This window comes from Rana temporaria, chromosome 11 (assembly GCF_905171775.1).
Source record: "Rana temporaria chromosome 11, aRanTem1.1, whole genome shotgun sequence".
Taxonomy (NCBI): domain Eukaryota; kingdom Metazoa; phylum Chordata; class Amphibia; order Anura; family Ranidae; genus Rana; species Rana temporaria.
The window spans coordinates 150,399,659-150,421,146 of record NC_053499.1 but is presented as its reverse complement, the minus strand read 5'-3'; the positions used below and the strand labels follow the sequence as shown (position 1 = coordinate 150,421,146).

The 21,488-nt window shown below is 47.4% G+C and overlaps 1 protein-coding gene across 1 annotated transcript in view; it reads right to left on the bottom strand.

The window, feature by feature from the left end:
* Window positions 1-805: 805 nt before the first annotated feature.
* The window catches only part of PEPD (peptidase D), a 158,804-nt gene continuing 138,121 nt past the window's right edge, over window positions 806-21,488 (bottom strand). Inside the window, exons 12-15 of the mRNA XM_040329439.1 lie at window positions 14,065-14,213; window positions 6,578-6,762; window positions 5,293-5,484; window positions 806-1,323 (exon numbers count right to left, since the gene is read on the bottom strand). Coding sequence (XP_040185373.1) covers window positions 1,171-1,323; window positions 5,293-5,484; window positions 6,578-6,762; window positions 14,065-14,213 — 679 coding nt within the window. The 3' untranslated portion in view covers window positions 806-1,170. The remainder of the gene's footprint in view (window positions 1,324-5,292; window positions 5,485-6,577; window positions 6,763-14,064; window positions 14,214-21,488) is intronic.

Sequence of the window (21,488 nt, the reverse complement as noted above, 5' to 3'; positions counted from 1 at the left end):
GGGGCGTTTTTCGAGCGTTATTCGAGCAAAACCTCATCAGCAATCCCAATGTGCTGGTAAAGCACCGCTAAGACCCTAACGTTTTAGGGCGTTTTTGCAGTGCCTCAGTGTGAAAGGGTGAGGCGTTTTTACAGCGCTTTTCAATTAATTTCAATGGAGAGGGGCGTTTTTGGAGCGTTTTTTGTTTCATCGCCCAAAAGCTGCTCCAAAGATGCTGCTTGCAGGACTCAGTGTGAAAGGGTCCATTGAGATGCAAGGAGAGCGTTTTATGAGCGCTTTAATAGCGCTATTTTTAACGCTAAAACGCTGCAAAAATGCTTCAGTGTGTAAGGAACAGAACAGAATCTGCACGAAGGTAAAGGAAGCTATTTAGGAAAAAAAATTGTACCTTTACAACCCCTTTAAATCTTCTGCCCTTGTTGTTGTTATAACTTTGAATAGCAAAACATTTTTTTTCTGCCAATAAATCCCTTATACAGCCCACTTCCTGTTTCCTTATACAGCCCACTTTCTGTTTCCTTATACAGCCCACTTCCTGTTTCCTGTCTGGTCATTGGCCTAGGCTTATGACATCATGCACAGCTCTCTCTCTCACTCCCATGAGAGTTCGCCAGGAAGGGAGGGGGAGGGGGGGATGAGTCATGAGAGCGGCTCCGAGTGTTTCCAAATGTCTGGGGGGGTTGTACAAGCGCTGCGGCCAGCGCAGACTGTCCGTACGCATTTGTGTACGCCGCCATCTCCTGGGGCATTCGTTACAAACCAAACCCATAAACAAAAAAAAGAACCACTCCCCTCGATATCCTGCTATTGTTGAAATGCATTTATTTGGTAAGTGATATGTTAGGACATCTGAAAAGCAATAACGGAGCTGCGCTGCCAAGATTCCCCGGCTGTTCCGCCAAACAAACTGCATCCACTTAGCGGAACAGAGCGAGGCTTGTATTTGGCTTTTCTCTCTCTTTTTTTTTTTACTGACGCTCCGTTTCCTTCAAATGATTAGAAACAGGATTGGATTTGCTGCGTTTGGTTTGGCGATTAAATCTGCAGAATTTTATTTTATTTTTTTAAGAAGATTTGTAGCGATTATAAAAAGTCAATTATTGGAAGGCACAGGAAATGCAGTGGCTATGGGGGGGGGGGGGGGGTCCGGCCCCCTCCCGGAGACGCCACTCACAGCCCTTGGCTGAGGATGACCTTGCTCAGGGTCTTTCCCTCGTCTTTGGACTCCGCCATGAAAGATTCGATCTCCTCAACGGTGCGGGGGACGCAGGTGAGAAGCTCCACGCCGCTGGCGGTCACCGCGATGTCGTCTTCGATACGCACCTGCGGAAAAAGTTGTTATCATAAATGGAAATACGACACTTAGGGCATATTTATCTGACATTCACTGCTGGGGAATCTTTCTGGTAGGGTTGTCCCGATACCACTTTTTTAGGACCGAGTACAAGTACCGATACTTTTTTTCAAGTAGTCGCCGATACCGAATACCGATACTTTTTTTAAATGTGTCCCCAAATGCAGCCATGTCCCCCCCATATGCAGCCATGTCCCCCACATATGCAGCCATGTCCCTCTAGCCATGTCCCTCACATATGCAGCCATGTCCCTCTAGCCATGTCCCTCACATATGCAGCCATGTCCCTCACATATGCAGCCATGTCCCTCTAGCCATGTCCCTCACATATGCAGCCATGTCCCTCACATATGCAGCCATGTCCATCACATATGCAGCCATGTCCCTCTAGCCATGTCCCTCACATATGCAGCAATGTCCCTCTAGCCATGTCCCTCGATGCGGCAGCGCGATGCGGCGGCAGCGGCGGGGGGGGAAAGTATTCTATTTAGGTATCGGGGGTATTTGCGCGAGTACGAGTACTCCCGCAAATACTCGGTATCGGTCCCGATACCGATACTGGTATCGGTATCTGGACAACCCTACTTTCTGGTGCATGCGATTTAACTGACAGCGATTTATTAGCCAATGCTCACACTGACTGCTTCCTAATTACAACCCTTTACTACAGAAAGGGACAAAAGGAGTGGGGATTATTGCGGTGCCAAAACCACTCAAACAGAATAATTAATACATAAAATATTTTATTACATTGTATTTACTACTGGCCAGAGAAGTCTTTTTATAGGTCAAATCTTCCCTACATGTTTCAATGAAAATGGCTCTATTGGTCAGGCCTCACTCCCTCTGAAGAAGCCAATGGTTTGGTGAAACACGTACCCATAAAAACTGGACCCATAAAAAATGAGTTTTTTAATGGGTCAACTCTCCCCTACATGTTTCGCCAAACCATTGGCTTCAATCCACTGAAAATGCCTCTATTAGAGCCATTTTCATTGTATTGGTCACGCCTCACTACCTCTGAAGAAGCCAATGGTTTGGCAAAACATGTACCCATAAAAACTGGACCCATAAAAAATGAGTTTTTATGGGTCAACTCTTCCCTACATGTTTCGCTAAACCATTGGCTTCAATACAATGAAAATGGCTCTATTAGAGTCATTTTCATTGTATTGGTCACGCCTCACTCCCCTGAAGAAGTCAATGGTTTGGCGAAACATGTAGGGAAGAGTTGACCCCTAAAAACTCAGTTTGCTAAGACCAGGGCTTGACAAACCCTGGGTGCCAGGTTGCAATTGCGACTAGAATTAGAGACCTTATGCGGCACAGCTGGGGTACCCTGTCTCCGTGCGCACCCCCCCCCCCCTCCTCAGGGTCGCAATCCCATGCTAATGGAGCTTCCCTGCCTGTTTCCATCTCCTTCCCTTTACTTAGAAGTTAGAACCCCCAAACATTATATATATTTTTTTATTCTAACACCTAGAGAATAAAATGGCGATCGTTGCAATACTTTCTGTCACACCGTATTTGCGCAGCGGTCTTACAAGCGCACTTTTTTGGGAAAAAATACACTTATTTTATTGAAAAAATAAGACAACAGTAAATTTAGCCCAATTTTTTGTTTATATTGTGAAAGATAATGTTACGCCGAGTAAAATGATACCCAACACGTCACGCTTCAAAATTACGTCCGCTCGTGGAATGGCGACAAACTTTTACCCTTTAAAATCTCCATAGGCGACGTTTAAAAAATTCTACAGGTTGCATGTTTTGAGTTACAGAGGAGGTCTAGGGCTAGAATTATTGCTCTCGCTCTACCAATCGCGACAATTCCTTACTTCGCTTTCATATGCGGGCGCTACTCACGTATGCATTCGCTTCTGCGCACGAGCTCGGCGGGACAGGGCGCACTCCTGGCTCCTAACTTTTTGACAGCTGCTCTTGCTATATAATACAAAGTAAATCCTGGCTGTCATTATGACAGCCGGTCATAGAGGTGGTAGAGGGGGAGGAGCTAAGCAATGTGTCCTATAAACTTTGCTAAAGTCCTTTTTTTCTAGGATCTGTTGCTTTCAAAATCCTCAAGTGGAAATCTTTTATTTTCAAGCGAGAGAAGCTGGAAAAGGATGTCAGCACATTTTTTATTTATTTTTTGTGCCGTCTATCGACACTTTATTACAATTTTATGAAGCAACTTGTGTTCTTTGAGTGAATAGGGAAGTACGGCGGTTTTTATATTCGTCCTAGTAATGAGCGCCCGTCCTTACCATCTCAGAAAAACGCCCGGGTGTTTTTATACAGAGAGAATTCCCTCTGCAGTACAAGCCCGACCGCGGGGGACTCTCAGCAGGGACGGATCTCATAAGAGGAAACGGTTACATCTTTATTGCCACGTCGGCTTCTAACGGCTCTGCAATAAGGAACATTTACAGTGCAGGTTGTGCCAAATCCCACCAGGAATTGTGCCGATAGAACGCTTTTCTATCTCATCACTGGGACAGATAACACCAATGTCACCCAGGTGAATCACTCCGCACAGCACCCTTCCCCCTTCCCCCATCACCCTTCCCCCGTCACCCACAGCCTCACTCACTAGTCATAGGATTCAACTGAAAGGGGAAATGTCATCTTGTAGGATTTTAGAGAAATAAAGAGATCAGTTTGCTTTAGTTGTATCAAATACACACCTGACCAGGGGCGGACTGACCATTGAGTCACTCGGGCACTGCCCGAGGGCCCCATACCACTAGGGGGCCCCCATCAGGGTTGCCAGGCTCAGTAAAACAGGGACAGTATGTAAAAATCTATGTTTTTTTAACATCTGTCCCTGATATGTCCAAAACCGACATGCTTTTGATGTGAAAATCCCGAGATTTTAGCTGCCCTGCCTCTGCACTGCCTCCTGGCGTGGTGGCCATCTGTAAGCCCAGGGGCCCCATAATCTTCTATCGCCCGGGGGCCCCATGAGTTGTCAGTCCGCCCCTGCACCTGACCACTTAAAACGTGATGCTGAAGAGTTAAACCCACCAAGAATTTCTATTATCCTAAAGGGTATGCATGCATGCTGTGCCCATTATGAGAAATCTCACCCTCCCAGCATTGAGTTCCTGGGTCTGTACACCTGCTGTGCCCATTATGAGGGATTCCCACCCTCCCTGTACTGAGTTCCCGGGTCTGTACAACTGCTGTGGCCATTATGAGGGGTTCCCACAATCCCTGTGCTGAGTTCCTGGATCTGTACACCTGCTGTGCCCATTATGAGGGGCTCCCACCATCCCTGTGCTGAGTTCCCGGGTCTGTACGCCTACTGTGCCCATTATGAGGGGTTCCCCCGACCCTGTGCGGAGTTCCCGGGTCTGTATACCTGCTGTGGCCATTATGAGTGATTTCCCCCGTCCCTGTGCGGAGTTCCCGGGTCTGTATACCTGCTGTGCCCATTATGAGGGGGTTCCCCCTGTCCCTGTGCTGAGTTCCTGGGTCTGTACACCTGCTGTGCCCATTATGAGGGGTTCCCACCATCCCTGTGCTGAGTTCCCGGGTCTGTATACCTGCTGTGCCCATTATGAGGGGGTTCCCCCTGTCCCTGTGCTGAGTTCCCGGGTCTGTACACCTGCTGTGCCCATTATGAGGCGTTACAAGCACCCCTTTTCTGTATGTTCACTGGGATGCATGCCTGCTGTGCCCATTGGGTGAAGTTTGTGTGAGAAGGTGGAGGGAGAGAATGTCTTTCTGACCTATCTGACACCAAAAAAGCTTTAGGCAGTTCAGTTTATGTGTATGTATGTCTGGGAGAAAGATGGTGGGTTCCATAGAGCCTGTGCACCTGCGGCTGGTCACCATATACGTCTGCCTGGAGTGGTGTCATACATACGTGTTAATGGAAGTGAAATGTTAAATTAGTGCAGATGGGGGAGGGGTAACGGCAACAATCCACTTACACCGCCGAACCCTCGGAAGCGTCTCAGGACGTCGTCGTTAATGAAGCACGCCTGAGCGGGGTTGGCCAGGGCCTGGTCCAGGACGTGGTCGATGAAGTAGATTCCGGGCTCGATGGTGAGAACCATTCGCTCCTGCAGGGTGCGGGCTGTCCGCAGGCTTTTCAGGCCGGGCAGGTCGATGCGATCGGTACCCTAAAAAATGAACCACAGAGAGATGATTTGGCAAATGTCAACATGCAAATCTGACCACAAACATATCAAATATGAAAACAGAGCCGGGCCGAGAGATAGAAAGAGGAGAACTTTAGCAGAAGGTGGGGGTGAAAAAGGGGCGGGATCTGGGACCCGAAACTTCAATCAAACTACTAAAAAAAGATGAGAAACATAATAATTGTAACTGGTGAGTTGTAGGAGGGTCACCTCTTGTTGACTGTTACCAGGGCCGGCCTTAGGTTATCAGGCGCCCTGTGCAAGCTAATCCTGTGGCACCTCTGGACCCCTTTACATTACACAGCACCCTGCATCACTGGACCCCTTTACATTACACAGCACCCTGCATCACTGGACCCCTTTACATTACACGGAACCCTGCAGCTCTGGACCCCCTGCATGTTACACAGACCCCCTTCAGTGCAGACCCTCCTTCAGTGTATCCACCCCTTCAATGCAGACCCCCACATTCAGTGCAGACCCCCCTTCAGAGTAGCGCCCCCGTTCAGTGTAGCCCCCCTCCTTCAGTGCAGCCCCCCCACCTTCAGTACCTCAGATCAGCGCGGCAGCACATACACAGGAGGTCCCCTCCCCCTGTTTACACATAAACAGAGAGGAGGGGGAGGCAACTTCACTCGGCTGTGCCTGTGTGACATCTGGGATCGCACAGACAGGCAGCCCGTGGCCGCAAGAGGAGGGGATGGTAGGTGCAGCGGTGTCACCCTGCACCCCCCCTCACACTCCCTCCCCCTCCTCACTGTAGCTAGCTCACCTCTCCCTGCCTATGCCAGTGTGCCGGTGCCTAAACCCGTGGTGCTGCCACCGCGGGTGTAATACAATCGCGGAGGGGGGGCGGTCTGACACCCCCCCAGTGTGTGGTACTCGGGGGCGGCCCGCCCCCCTTAGTACGCCTCTGGATGGCCGCACGGCGCCCCTATTGCCCATGGCGCCCTGTGCGGCCACACAGCTCGCACACCCCAAAGGCTGGCCCTGACTGTTACTTATTCCAAAGAAAGCTAGGTCATCTGATTTATCCTGCTGTGTAAAAACTCCCATTGACTTCCAATGTACTGACCTCGGGGTATCCTCCAACATCATGGACATCGATGCCCAGGAAGTGACCCAGGCCATGCGGCATGAACACCGCGCCCATGTGAGCCTTGATCATGTCCTCCACGTTGCCCTTCAAGATGCCAGCTTTGGTCAGCTCTTCCAGGTTAATGCGGTCAGCCAGGCGGTGCATATCCGGCCAGCTCACCCCTGTATAACGACAAAGGGGACATCTGTGTTAATTGAAAATCACAATTTATATCCATCCTCTCCACACACTGCTCCTGCGCTGTCCCCGACTTCCTCCAGTGCCGGCGGTCCTGCATGGGCAGTCACATCATACTGCTTATTTCTTGTAAGTCCAGCCTTGTAATAGAAAAAAGCATGACAGGTCCTCTTAAATATGAGATGTGGGATCAAAAAGACCTCAGATCTCATATTTAGACTAAAATGCAAAAAAAAAAAAAAATAAAACATTTTTTTTGTCATTTGAAAAAATGACAACAAGAAAATATTGCTTTAACCACTTCCCGCCCGGCCTATGGCCGATTTACGTCCGGGAAGTGGTTATGAAATCCTGACAGGACGTTCTAGAACGTCCTGCAGGATTTAATGCCGCGCGCGCCCGTGGGGGCGCGCATCGCGGCGATCGGTGATGCGGGGTGTCAGTCTGACACCCTGCATCTCCGATCTCGGTAAAGAGCCTCCGGCGGAGACTCTTTACCACGTGATCAGCCGTGTCCAACCACGGCTGATCACGATGTAAACAGGAAGAGCCGCCGATGGCTCTTCCTCACTCGCGTCTGACAGACGCGAGTAGAGGATAGCCGATCTGCGGCTCTCCTGACAGGGGGGGTTAGCGCTGATTGTTTATCAGCGCAGCCCCCCCTCGGATCGCCACACTGGACCACCAGGGATGCCCACCCTGGAGCACCAGGGTGGGCAAAAAAAAAAAAAAAGCCAAAAAAAAAAAAAAAAAAAAAAAAAGTCAAAAAAGATGCCAGTCAGTGCCCACAAATGGGCACTGACTGGCAACAATCAGTGCTGCCACCCCAGTGTCCATCAGCGCCACCCCAGTGTCCATCAGTGCCACCCCAGTGTCCATCAGTGCCACCCCACAGTGCCCATCCATGCCCAGTGCCCACCTAGCAGTGCCCATCTGTGCCACCCATAAGTGCCCATCTGTGCCGCCCATGAGTGCCCATCTGTGCCGCCTATGAGTGCCCAGTGCCGCCCATGAGTGCCCATCAGTGCCGCCTACGTGTGCCCATCAGTGCCGCCTACGTGTGCCCATCAGTGCCGCCTATGTGTGCCCATCAGTGCCGCCTATGTGTGCCCATCAGTGTCGCATACCAGCGCCGCCAATCAGTGCCACCTCATCTGTGCCCGTCAGTACTACCTCATCGATGTCCATCAGTGCCATCTCATCGGTGCCCATTAGTGCCGCCATATCAGTGCCCGTAATTGAAAGAGAAAACTTATTTACAAAAAAATTAACAGAAAAAAATAAAAACGTAATTTTTTTTCCAAATTTTCAGCCTTTTTTTAGTTGTTGCGCAAAAAAAAAAAAAATCGCAGAGGTGATCAAATACCACCAAAAGAAAGCTCTATTTGTGGGGAAAAAAGGACGCCAATTTTGTTTGGGTACAGTGTAGCATGACCGCGCAATTACCATTCAAAGTGCGACAGTGCTGAAAGCTGAAAATTGGCTTGGGCGGGAAGCTGCGTAAGTACCTGGTATGGAAGTGGTTAAGAAGCATGGGCGGAAGTGACGTTTCGCCGGCGCCGTTCAAAAAGACTACGCTCCCGAGCCTTTCCAAGGTCAGCCGAGCTGTCCTTGGGCCTTTCCGGCTGTTTCCGAGGCTCTCTGGAGCCCCCCGCCTCTGGCCGCATGCGGTATTGCACGCCATAGAACTCAATGCGGAAACAAATTATTTTCATTTCCATTGACTTCTATGGGGAAACTCGCTTTGATATGCGAGTGCTTTGGATTACGAGCATTCTCCTGGAACGGATTATCCTCGTAATCCGAGATTCCTCTGCATTTGTTATTATTAATTTGTTACGTTGCATTCATTTAGATGCAGCATTCGTTATTTCGCACAATTTTGTATTTGTTACGTTCATAAACCGCCAAATGTGAAAGGAAATTCCAATACCTATAATTTAATAGTTAGTTATTCTTAGTCATTATTTTGGATTTTTGGTTTCTCTAATTTATGAATTTTCGAATACCGCATCTAAACGAATGGAACAGAACAAATTAGATTTTTTCCGAAGTTACGAATTTATTTGAAATAACGAAATTTGATCATAACTGATGACACGAAAAACGAAAAAAAAAAAAAAAAAAAGGAAAGGCAGTGCACATGTCTAGAATAGACTCTTCTCTCCATAGGTGGTTCTGGCCAGTTCAGTAGATTCCTTTACAAAAAAAAAAAAGTTCTGGATTCTTTCCTAAATGTACAGAATATATAGGTAGATTCAGTAAGAGTTAGGCCGACTTATCAGTAGATAAGCCGACCTAACTCAGAATCTACGCCGACTTATGTTTAAGTGTATGCTCAAACAGAGATACGCTTAAACATATCTAAGATACGACGGCTTGCGCCGTCCTATCTTAGATTGCAATTTTTGGTATGGCCGCTAGGTGGCGCTTCCATTGCGGTCGGCGTAGAATATGTAAATGAGTTGTTACGCCGATTCACGAACGTACACCCGGCCACCGCAGTCGATTTACGCGGTTTCCGTAAGAGATAGGCCGCCTAAAGTTATTCCACCTATTAGGTGGAATAACAATGTTAAAGTATGGCCGCCGTTCCCGCCGCGAGATTAGAATTTTTTACGTTGTTTGCGTAAGTCGTCCGCGAATCGGGACTTACGTAGTTTACGTCCACGTCGAAATCAATAGGCCCGTACGTAGCCGCAATGCACACTGGGAAATGTAGGCGCCCGGCGCATGCGCAGTATGGACAAAACGTAAAAAACGTGAGGTCAAGCCTCATTAACATTAAACACGCCCCCCCCCCCAACCCATTTGAATTAGGCGCCCTTACGCCCGCCAGCTTTAGGCTACGCCGCCGTATATTAGCAGGCAAGTATATTGAGAATCATTACTAGCCTAGCCAATTTACGGCGGCGTAGCCTAAACACACTAAGCTACGCCGCCGTAACATTACACCAATGTACCTGAATCTATCTATATATCTGGATAATAACATTTATAGGTAAAGTTGATCCGGGGAATATCCGATTGCCTCTCGGGGGATCAGGAAGGAATTTTTTCCCCTGCTGTAGCAAATTGGATCTCATGCTCTGCTGGGTTTTTTTGCGCCTTCCTCTGGATCCACTGTCAGTATAGGATTGGGTATACGGGATTGTATGACTTTTTTATTTATTTTTTATTGATTGAACTGGATGGACTTGTGTCTTTTTTTTCAACCAGACTAACTATGTAACTTTATACCCGCCACACACAGCTGGACAGGAAACGGCCTTGCACTATGGAAGGTCCACAGGGAAGGGAATTGTGCTGACGTTATGTCTATTGGCTTCACCATTCCCAGCCAAGTCATATCATGTAGAGAACAGGTCAGTGAACCAATGGCCAACCCGTCCGGGGGGAGATCAGACCGGCACACACTCGGATCCGGCCAACAATTCGAGACGCACCCCACCTCACCCGATAACATCCACGAGGGGGGGGGGCGTCTGAAACGCTTCTCATAGTCCCAGCGCGGTGTAAGTTCACAGAGTTTACAATGAACATTGTTCACATTTTGGTCAATTTCATGAAAGACGGCCAGGAGAAAAGAAAGCCGCCGTAATGTCAGGGGGCAGAGGGGGGCGCAGCCACAGAAGTTTTAAAATAAAAAAAAATAAAAAGGGCAGCGCTAATCACCTATACGATAACTGCAAGCAAGAAACGTAATACAGTAAAACCTTGGTTTGAGAGTAACTTGGTTTGAGAGCGTTTTGCAAGACAAGCAACATTTTTTTAATACATTTTGCCTTGATATACAAGCGATGTCTTGATTTAAGAGTAGCGTCATGTCACAACTGAGTATAAAAAAGAAGAGAGGAGCCTCTAAGTGTAGCAATATGATTACCGTATTTATCGGCGTATACCGCGCACTTTTTTCTCCTTAAAAATCAGGGGAAAATCGTGGGTGCGCGATATACGCCGATACTGCTGTTCCCGGGCGCCGCCGAAATAGACCGAGACGAGTGTACTGCGCACTCAGCTAGGCTCGGCCACGCAGCCACGCGAGAGCACCCGAGAGAAGCCGAACACACAGGAAATCCGGCTCCTCTCGGCTCGGCAAAGGCGCCAAATCCAAAAACGGACACTCACAACGCTGGACGGACCCCGCGAGGAAGCCGCAGACGGACACCTCCAAAGCCGCAGACGGACACCCACAAGGCTGGACAGGCCCCGCGCAAGGAAGCCGCAGACGGACACCCACAAGGCTGGACAGACCCCGCGCAAGGAAGCCGCAGACGGACACCCACAAGGCTGGACGGACCCCGCGCAAGGAAGCCGCAGACGGACACCCACAAGGCTGGACGGACCCCGCGCAAGGCCGCAGACGGACGCCGGACAAGGCCGCCGATGGACGCAGGGTAAAAATGTAAGTTTTTATTTTTTTCCTTAAAATACCTTTCTAGGTTTGGGGTGCGCTTTATACGCCGGCGCGCAGTTTTCGCCCGATAAATACGATACATTTAATGAAGGTACAACATTTAGCAACTTATTGCTACACTTAGAGGTGTCTCTCTTCTCTTTTATACCCTGTAAAAATAGTGCTTTGGATTACAAGCATGTTTCTGGAACAAAATTATCCTCGCAATCCAAGGTTTTACTGTATACTAGAACACTTTGCGATCATAAAAAAAAGTCAATAAAACGGCAGCGCTAACAAGAGAAAAGACAATTATTTTTCTGACATTATTCACTTGAACAATATTTTTTTACTTTTTATTTTTACACTGTTCTTAAAAATAAATAAATAATTGGATGACTTTTATTATTATTTTATTGCAGTGCATGAATCTATCCATTGGTGATAGAGGGGGTGGCAGGGGAGAGGGGGGTGAGGCCCGTGCGCCCTTATGGATGCACCGCCACTGGTCCCCGGTGCAGGTGGTACATGTTCCAGGACGGAGAACACACACAGTAGAAGGCATGGACAGTCCCCGCCATTGTTTGTCACCAAACCACAGACGGCCGCGGCCCTGTTGTGGTTTTCCTGCACATGGCTCGGGCCGGGTCATATTTCTTCACCTCTCACAATGGACATGGCTGCAGGATTTATGGTGTTGTTGGGGGTAAGGGGGGGGGGCAGAGTCTGCAGACAGAGGTGAGGGGTCAGGGACTCTGGGAAGCAGACGGTCTGCAGTTCTCAGATGTTCAGTGGCTGGAAGGCGATAAGGACAGTTAACAAATCACCAGCTGTACTTAAATGTCCCGACAGTCATCTAAGGGTGGTGAGAGGGGACCAGGACCAGGACATCTCCTGTACTGATACCCTGACAGGTCCTCTTGAAGCTGAACTCCGGCCACAGACACTTTTACATATCACGACTGGTCACAGCGATCACATGCTATTGGCAGCAACTCGGTACGCTGATCGATCATCCGCTATGTCCGGTGGACACAGCAGGTGACAGATCGTGCCGTAGCGCGACTCATGGGACCTGCGCGGGGAGGACATCATATAAAGTCCACCTGGAACTAGAGCAGTCCTGCCCAGCTGAGCGGGAACTGGTTAATAAAAAAAATCCTATACATACCTTTTTTCCTGCAGTCTTCTATCCGGTCCGATGACATCATGACAGTTTCCTCTTCTTTCTCGAGTAGTGGCTGGTGGAAATTCTTTTAGGACTAAGCAGTAATGACTAGCGAGCACTGCTCATTGCTAGAGTACTGTAAGCTCAGGCTGTGTGATGAAGCGCCCCCTAGGGGGGTGTAAATGACAGGCTGGGGTAACAAAAAATGGGCTGAACGGGACTGATTCTGGACCGCAGGGGACAGTGCTGGAGAGTTCAGAGGGTAACGTGAAGGGAATTAAAAAAACAAAAACTACAGCAACGCATATGGAAGACTTCTTTATAGTAAGAGCTGTGAAAAGTTTAAATAGTCCTCCACTCAAGGCTGTAAGAGAGAAAAGAGAAGCACACAGAACAGCTTTGCCCACCACTTTCCTCTGCTGCCCATTCACAGAAGCCTTTGTATTTTAAATTAACATAATACAAAGACTTCTGTGAATAGGCAGAAGAAGGGGAGGGGTGGGCACAGCAGTTCCAGCGACTCTTGAAGAAACGGAGACTCCCTGTGAGCAGCATTGGAGCTCCAGAAGTTATTTTCCTGATACACAATAAACTGGTCAGATGTGAATAATAGAGAGAAGTCTACGAGGCGGCAGGCACCTCACTGGACTTAACGCATGATATGCCTAAAGTTTTTACAAAGTAGCTGAATTCCTGGAATTAAATTACATTTAAATGATAAATGTGTCTTTTATAACCTGGAACAATGTAACACAGGGCTCAAGATTTCAAGTCCCGAGCCATTTGCCAGGCCTTAATAGCTCCTCGCCACCAGCTGCCCCACCCAACCTCTACCCTGCCCCTAAGTCCGCCCCTCAACACGCCCTCATAAATGATCTCAGGAATTTACACGCATAAATGTTTTATGCAGAATTCAACAACAACTTTAACAATATTAACATAAAGCTTATCAGTATCCATCAGTGCCTCCTTATCAGTTCCCATCAGTGCAGCTTATCAGTGCCCATCTATGCCGCCTTATCAGTACCATCTTATCAGTGCCCATCAGTGCAGCTTATCAGTGCCTCCTTATCAGTGCAGCTTATCAGTGCTGACTTATCAGTGCCCATATATGCCGCCTTATCAGTGCAGCCTTATCAGTGCCCATCAGTGCAGCCTTATCAGTGCCCATCAATGCAGCCCATCATTGCAGCAGAGGATCTGCTGGCTGAAAGAAACAGGACGGGGATCTCCCGCTGAGACACAGCTTCTATATGAATAGCTGGGCGCTGTCAAATGAAGTCTCGCCTCCTAGACTGGCTACTCTAATAGACAGCACACTGGTCCAATGCCGATCCAGGAGGCGGGACTTTGACAGCGACCGGCCATTCATATACAAGCCGCGTCTCAGCAGAAGATCTCCGCTCTGTGTCATCCGGCTGTCCGATTCTTCTGCCAGTTTCCTGGCTGATCGCTTCTGGCAGAAATCGGTGCGGCCTTTTTTACAGGACATCAGAGTGGCCTGGGGGGCGGGGGGCCGGGCCGATCTGATGGCCGCACCGCTTCTGCCAGGAAGCTGTCAGCCCAGTCCGCCCCTGCTCCAAACTCGCCCTCTATTAATTTCCACTTGCCAAATGCGAGCAGGCGAGTGGAAATTTTGAGGGCCGATGTAACATCTTTACAAACTACACATAGATACAATGTGACGAAATGTACTGCAGGTAGAAATGTTTAACCTCTCACCGGGTTTCACCGCATTCATGACGGCCCGGGATGACTTGAGTACAGCTTCATAGACGGCTCTCTGGTCCGCGGTGAATTTCCCATTGGCGGGGAAGGAGCAGGTGATGTCCGAGCTGTAGCAGTAATATTCTCCTCCCATGTCGAACAGGCTGCAAGGGACAACAGAGGAACCTTGTACTATTTATGTCAATGTTAAAGGAGAACTGAAGGCAAAACTTTTTTTTCATGTTTATGCTAACCCATTAGTTTTTTTTAATTTTGTCAACCGTGTTCCATTGGGGAGATTTCCCTCCTCTCCTGTACATACTGCCCATCGTCATACCCTCCGCACTCCTCTCCTGTACATACTGCCCACCATCATACCCTCCGCACTCCTCTCCTGTACATACTGCCCACCATCATACCCTCCGCACTCCTCTCCTGTACATACTGCCCACCGTCATACCCTCCGCACTCCTCTCCTGTACATACTGCCCACCGTCATACCCTCCGCACTCCTCTCCTGTACATACTGCCCACTGTCATACCCTCCGCACTCCTCTCCTGTACATACTGCCCACTGTCATACCCTCCGCACTCCTCTCCTGTATATACTGCCCACCGTCATACCCTCCGCACTCCTCTGCTGTACATACTGCCCAACGTCATACACTCCGCACTCCTCTCCTGTACATACTGCCCACCGTCATACCCTCCGCACTCCTCTCCTGTACATACTGCCCACCGTCATACCCTCCGCACTCCTCTCCTGTACATACTGCCCACCGTCATACCCTCCGCACTCCTCTCCTGTACATACTGCCCACCGTCATACTCTCCGCACTCCTCTCCTGTACATACTGCCCACCGTCATACCCTCCGCACTCCTCTCCTGTACATCCTGCCCACCGCCATACCCTCCGCACTCCTCTCCTGTACATACTGCCCACCGTCATACCCTCCGCACTCCTCTCCTGTACATACTGCCCACCGTCATACCCTCTGCACTCCTCTCCTGTACATACTGCCCACCGTCATACCCTCCGCACTCCTCTCCTGTACATACTGCCCACCGTCATACCCTCTGCACTCCTCTCCTGTACATACTGCCCACCGTTATACCCTCTGCACTCCTCTCTTGTATATACTGCCCACTGTCATACCCTCCACACTCCTCTCCTGTATATACTGCCCACATACTTTCCGCACTCCCTTCTTGTACATACTCCCCATATTCATACCATCTGCACTCCTCTTTAAAGAAAACCTGTCATTTTTCACCCACTCTGTCAGACTCTATGTAATTGTCTGTAGGGTCCAACGCTGACCAGCTTTCTGCTTCAGACTTAACCAGGAGGCTCAGAAGCGGGTCCTTTTCCACTGCCGAGAACTCTGCATTGGCAGCATTACAGCTTTCTGAATTCTTTCATCCCGCTTTAGACCACCAAGATCTTTCTTCATACACTATGTATCAGATTCCCTTTGATGGGGGTTATCTGTACAAAGAAATAACGTCTTCTACATTGAGTTTTTTTCCTCCATGTGGATACAGCCAGATCTCTCGGTGGATAAATACGTGTGCCCACCCCTTCACCTCCACTCATTATTAATAAAACGAGGCCGGAGTGTGGCTCGGGTAATCTAGATTTCATACAAGGGGAAAAATAAATAATCAGGAATGCAGTTGATCCGGTAGACGCTCGTAACCTTTTTTTTAACTCTGCGGAGATGAAACTTTATTGAGCGCGCCCGAATCAAATATTAATCTGTATCCTGCACCGTGTTCTGCCGGGTGGAATAGGAACAAGATGAAAGTGATATGTTTACAATATTGATGAGACGGGCTGGCGGCGCACTCCACAGACGCCTTAACAATTGTGCCATGATGAGCGCGGAGACTTCATACCGTGCCGGGGATAATGTGTTAGATGGAGCGCCATGGCGGGTCTGACTTCTCATGCTTTATCCATGACTGCACAAAGCGCGCTTGTACAAAAGGTCCGCCCCTAATTCCTAATTTCTTAGTTTACGCAAAACTAAAAAAATAAAATAAAAGTTTCTCAGTCGAATATGAAATACTGCGTATGAATATTGGCCCAGATCCACAAAGATCTGCCTATCTTTAGGCAGGCGTAGCGTATCTCAGATACACTGCGCCGACGTAACTCAGAGCGTATTTTCCGTATCCATAAAGAATTTGCGCCGTAAGTTACGGCGGCGTAGTGTAAATGCGTCGGCGTAAGGGCGCGCAATTCAAATGGCTAAGATGTGGGCGTGTTTTATGTCAATACATCTTGACCCCACGTAAATGACGTTTTTTTGGAACAGCGCATGTGCCATCCGTGGGAGTATCCCAGTGCGCATGCTCGAAATCACGTCGCAAATAGTCAATGCTTTTGACGTGAACGTAATTTACGCAAAGCCCTATTCGCAAAAGTTTTACGCAAACGACGGAAAATTCGACGCTGTCCCGACGTCCATACTTAACATTGCGTACGCCTCATAGACCCAGGGGTAACGTTACGCCGAAAAAAGCCTTACGTAAACGACGTAAAAAAATGTGCCGGGCGGACGTACGTTTAAGGATCGCTGTATCTACCTAATTTGCATATTCCTTGTGTAAATCTACGGAAGCGCCACCTAGCGGCCAGCGTAAATATGTACTTAAGATCCGACGGCGTACTAAGACGTACGTCAGTCGGATCGAGCCCACATTCAGTCGTATCTTGTTTTGTGGATCCAAAACAAAGATACGACGGGGCATCTTAGAACTTACGCCGCGTATCCATAGATACGCCGGCGTAAGTTCTTTGTGGATCTGGGCCATTATGTTTTATACTCATATATACACACTAAATAAAAAAAAGTATATATACACACACACATATATATATATATATTTTATGGTTGTGGTGTGTGTGTGTGTGTGTGTGTGTGTGTGTGTGTGTGTATATATATATATATATATATATATATATATATAGATAGATAGATAGATAGATAGATACACATACATACATACACACACACACACACACACACACCAACCACTTAAGACCCGGACCTTTAGGCAGGTAAAGGACCTGGCCAGTTTTTGCGATTCGGCACTGTGTCGCTTTAACTGACAATTGCGCGACGTGGCTCCCAAACAAAAATGGCGTCCCTTTTTTTCCACAAATAGATAGAGCTTTCTTTTGGTGGTATTTGATCACCTCTGCGGGGTTTTTTTTTTTGCGCTATAAACAAAATTAGAGCGACAATTTTAAAAAAAAAATTCAATATTTTTTCCTTTTTGCTATAATAAATATCCCCCAAAAATATATAAAAAAACGTTTTTTTCCTCAGTTTGGGCCGATATGTATTCTTCTACCTATTTTTGGTATAAAAAAATCGCAATAAGCGTTTATCGATTGGTTTGCGCAAAATTTATAGCGTTTACAAATAGGGGATAGTTTTATTGCATTTTTATTAATAATTTTTATTTTACTACTAATGGCGGCGATCACACTGTGTAGATAGAACTCTTCTACCTTACACAGGTGTACAGCAGAGCAAAGCTATAGGCTTCTGCTGCTGTCAGTCAAACGCCTATGAGGAGGGAGCAGGGGGAGTGGTTTATCAATGCCATGTGAGTCTATGGAAGCACACAGTCCAGCTTGGGAATGCGGACACAATGGTGCCACCAACGCACCTGGCTTGATAAGGGTCACCTGAAGAAAGGGAGGAGCAGACAGAGCTAGCGTTTGGCAGAGAGGAGGTAGAAGACCGCTCTGTGCATTATCATTGCACAGAGCAGGCAAGTATCATTTTTTTTTTATTGTTGAGTACTTTGATTAGCTGGAAGGATACATTGTATCAAATCCAAAAGATATTTTTTTTCCCCCCTAAACTGTCTTAAATTCGGGAATACAGAAGAAGTGACCTCTATTACCATCCTGGGTGAATTACAGAACGCTCTCCCCTCCGCGCCGTGTATCACATTACACGCCGCCTGACCTCGGCCTCATTGTAATTACACTATTACTATCCTGAACATGCCGTAATCCTAATGACCATCTATAATTACCTCTCATGTACAGAGTGGAGATCGCTGCGAGTCGGAGCGCTAATTGGATTAAAGGATGTAATCTCTGCTCCTCATATCACTAAAACACATTTATCCTTCAGTTTTAATCACCCGTTCATAATTCCACATGTGGGAAGAAAAAACTCCAATATCAAAAATCTGTTTGAAGGAAGACTTTTTATCGTTTTGGGTAAATTTTATTTTAGCAGAGGATTTTTTTTTTATTTATTAACGTTTTTTAATCACTTCCTGACGGCCGTACGACTTTATACGGCCGCAGTGTGGATCTTAATTGCCGGGTGGTCGTCTATATATGGCCTCCGGCCACTGGGGGGCGCGCGAGTGCCACCAACGCGCACGCCACATCACTGAGATGCCGATACACGTGCCTGGCGACCGCGATGTCCGCCGGGCACCCGCGATCCGCGGTTACAGAGACAAGGACGTGGATCTGTGTGTGTAAACACAGAGATCCACGTCCTGTCAGGGAGAGAGGAGACCGATCTGTGTCTCTTGTACATATGGACACAGATCGGTCACCTCCCCCAGTCAGTCCCCTTCCCCCACAGTTAGAAACACTATGCAGGGTACACATTTAACCCCTTCCTCACCCCCTAGTGTTAACCCCTTCAATGCCAGTCACATTTATACAGTAATTAGTGCATTTTTATAGCACTGATCGCAGTATAAATGTGAATGGTGCCAAAAATGTGTCAAAAGTCTCCGATGTGTCCGCCATAATGTCGCAGTCCTAATAAAAAAAAATCGCAGATCGCCACCATCACTAGTAATAAAAAATATAATAAAAAATAATAATTCTGTCCCCTATTTTGTAGGTGCTATAACTTTTGCGCTTTTTGCGATTTTTTTTTTTTTTTTTTACCAAAAATATGTAGAACAATACGTATCTGCCTAAACTAAGAAAAAAAAATGGGCTATTTATTATAGCAACAAAGTAAAAAATATTGATATTTTTTTCAAAATTGTCGCTTTTTTTTTTTGTTTATAGCGCAAAAAATAAAAACCGCAGAGGTGATCAAATACCACTAAAAGAAGGCTCTACTTGTGGGGAAAAAAGGACGTCAATTTTGTTTGGGAGCCACGTCGCACGACCGCGCAATTGTCAGTTAAAGCGACGCAGTGCCGGGAAAGCTGAAATTTCACCTGGGCAGGAGGGGGGTATATGTGCCCAGTAACCAAGTGGTTAAAACAGTTGCACATATTAAATGGAATTAAGCCCCAAATGTGGACAGGGTGACCCCAAGGAGGACTCAGATTTGTTTTCCCAGGGGCCAAATTTAATAAAAAATTCTCTAAAAGATTGGGAGGATACTGAAAGTTTATTCTTTATGGTTAAAAACAATAAAAACATATATTTAACTTTAAAAGACTATTGTATAGATTTTAAAGCTCTCTTTAAAAAGGGGGGGAAGGGGGGGGGCAAAGAAAAAAAGGGGAGGAAAAAAAAGGGGGCACAAAGAAAAAAAAGGGGGACCAAAGAAAAAAAAGGGGGACAAGAAAAAAAAGGGGACAAAGAGGAAAAATAAAAGGGGGACAAGAAAAAAAAGTGGGACAAGCAAAAAAAAGCAGACAAAGGAAAAAAAAGGGGGGACAAAGTGGAAAAAAGGGGGGGGGAGACAAAGGGGAAAAAGGGACTTTAAACCATTTATCAACTGGGGCATTTATTTATATATTTTTTGTAAGACATTGCTTTAAAACACCAAAAAGTACATTTTGTTCTAAAAACAGAGACCCTGGAGCATAAAATGGTGGTAGTTGCATTTTCTTTTAGGTTGCACCATATTTGTGCAGTTATTTATTTAAATCAATTTACAGGAAAAAATACACAATTTTTTTTCCCTTGTACACAGATAAAATATAATACTCAGTCTCCTGGTAAAATGTCAAAAATTAGGTTCCGTCAAATAGATCGATACCAAGCAAGCAAGTCAAGACTCAGAACTGCGTAGGCATACGCTTTAGAACAGTGGCGGCCCATAATGCAGGGCGCATGGGTGCCGCCCCCCCTAATCTACATCCGGGGCACCGGACGCATGGATTCCAATTGTTTTTTTTTTTTTTTTTTAAGCATGTGATTATAGCTAGAAGCTCCAATAGGCTTCAAAGAAGGGTGGGCTCGGGGCACAGAGCACTGCGCCCCCGAGCCCACCCAGTTGTGCGACAATAGCGAATTAATATTTGCTATTGTCTTCCTGGATCTCCTCCCGGCCAATCAGGAAGTGGGTCCTGAGACTCGTCACCAAATTGGCGGAAAGGTGAAGCGATCCTATTGGCCTAGGAGGAGACGCATCTGCGGAAGCCGCCGAGGAGAAGACGCATTGGGAAGCCGTCGCCCGGAGGAAGCGCTGCCTGCGACCTAGGTGGGGTAAGTGCGGGGTTCATTTTTTTTGCTGCCCCCCCCAAAAAATACCAGCTGCCGCTGTTGAAGTATAAAAAGGAACAGGATAGGTAATAGATACATTATATTATTATTATTATACAGGATTTATATAGCACCAACAGTTTACGCAGCGCTTTACAATATACCGTATTTATCTTGCTATAACGCGCCCCGGCGTATAGCGTGCACCCCCGAACTTGAAGGAAAATTCCTGAAAAAAAAATACTTACAGTTTGGATGCCCCTCGTCGGTGTCTTGCCCGTCGTCCATCGCGTCCTGCCCGTCGTCCATCGCGTCCATCGTCCTTCTGCGGCCATCGTGATGTCCTCCCCGCTCGATCCCCGCTTCCCGCGCTGTGTTTGAACCACTGCGCCGACATATACCGAGCGCAGTACACTCGGGTATAGTCGGCAGGCTCGGCTCCTCTCGCGTACAGGACGTACAGGACGTGACCGCGAGAGGAGCTGAGCCTGCCCAAGTGTACTGCGCTCGGTATATGCCGGAGCAGTGGTTCAAACACAGCGCGGGAAGCGGGTATCGACGTATATCGCGCACCCACGATTTTGCCCAGATTTTCAGGGCAAAAAAGTGCGCGGTATACGCTGATAAATACGGTATTATATACTAGAGTAGACTAGACTAGAATAGAGGATACGTCCGTCGCATACAATCTTGCTAAATCTCCAGAATAATGAAGGTCTTATAATCCTGAATACATCATGAATGTTTTCGCATTAGAAAACGTTCCCATGTATTGTACTGCTGTACGATCGGCTGGAGTTTTCCGTTGAGCGTGTCAATGAGATTAGATATCTTTTCAAACACTGCCACCTTGTGGAGATTCTCACTTCAGACCGTTCTTGAACCATTTCTTCAGTGTGACAGAAGGGCACATTATCCTGCTAAAAGAGGCCACTGCCATTGGGAAGGGGTGTACTTGGTCAGCAGCAATGTTTAGGTCGGTGATAAATGTCCAAG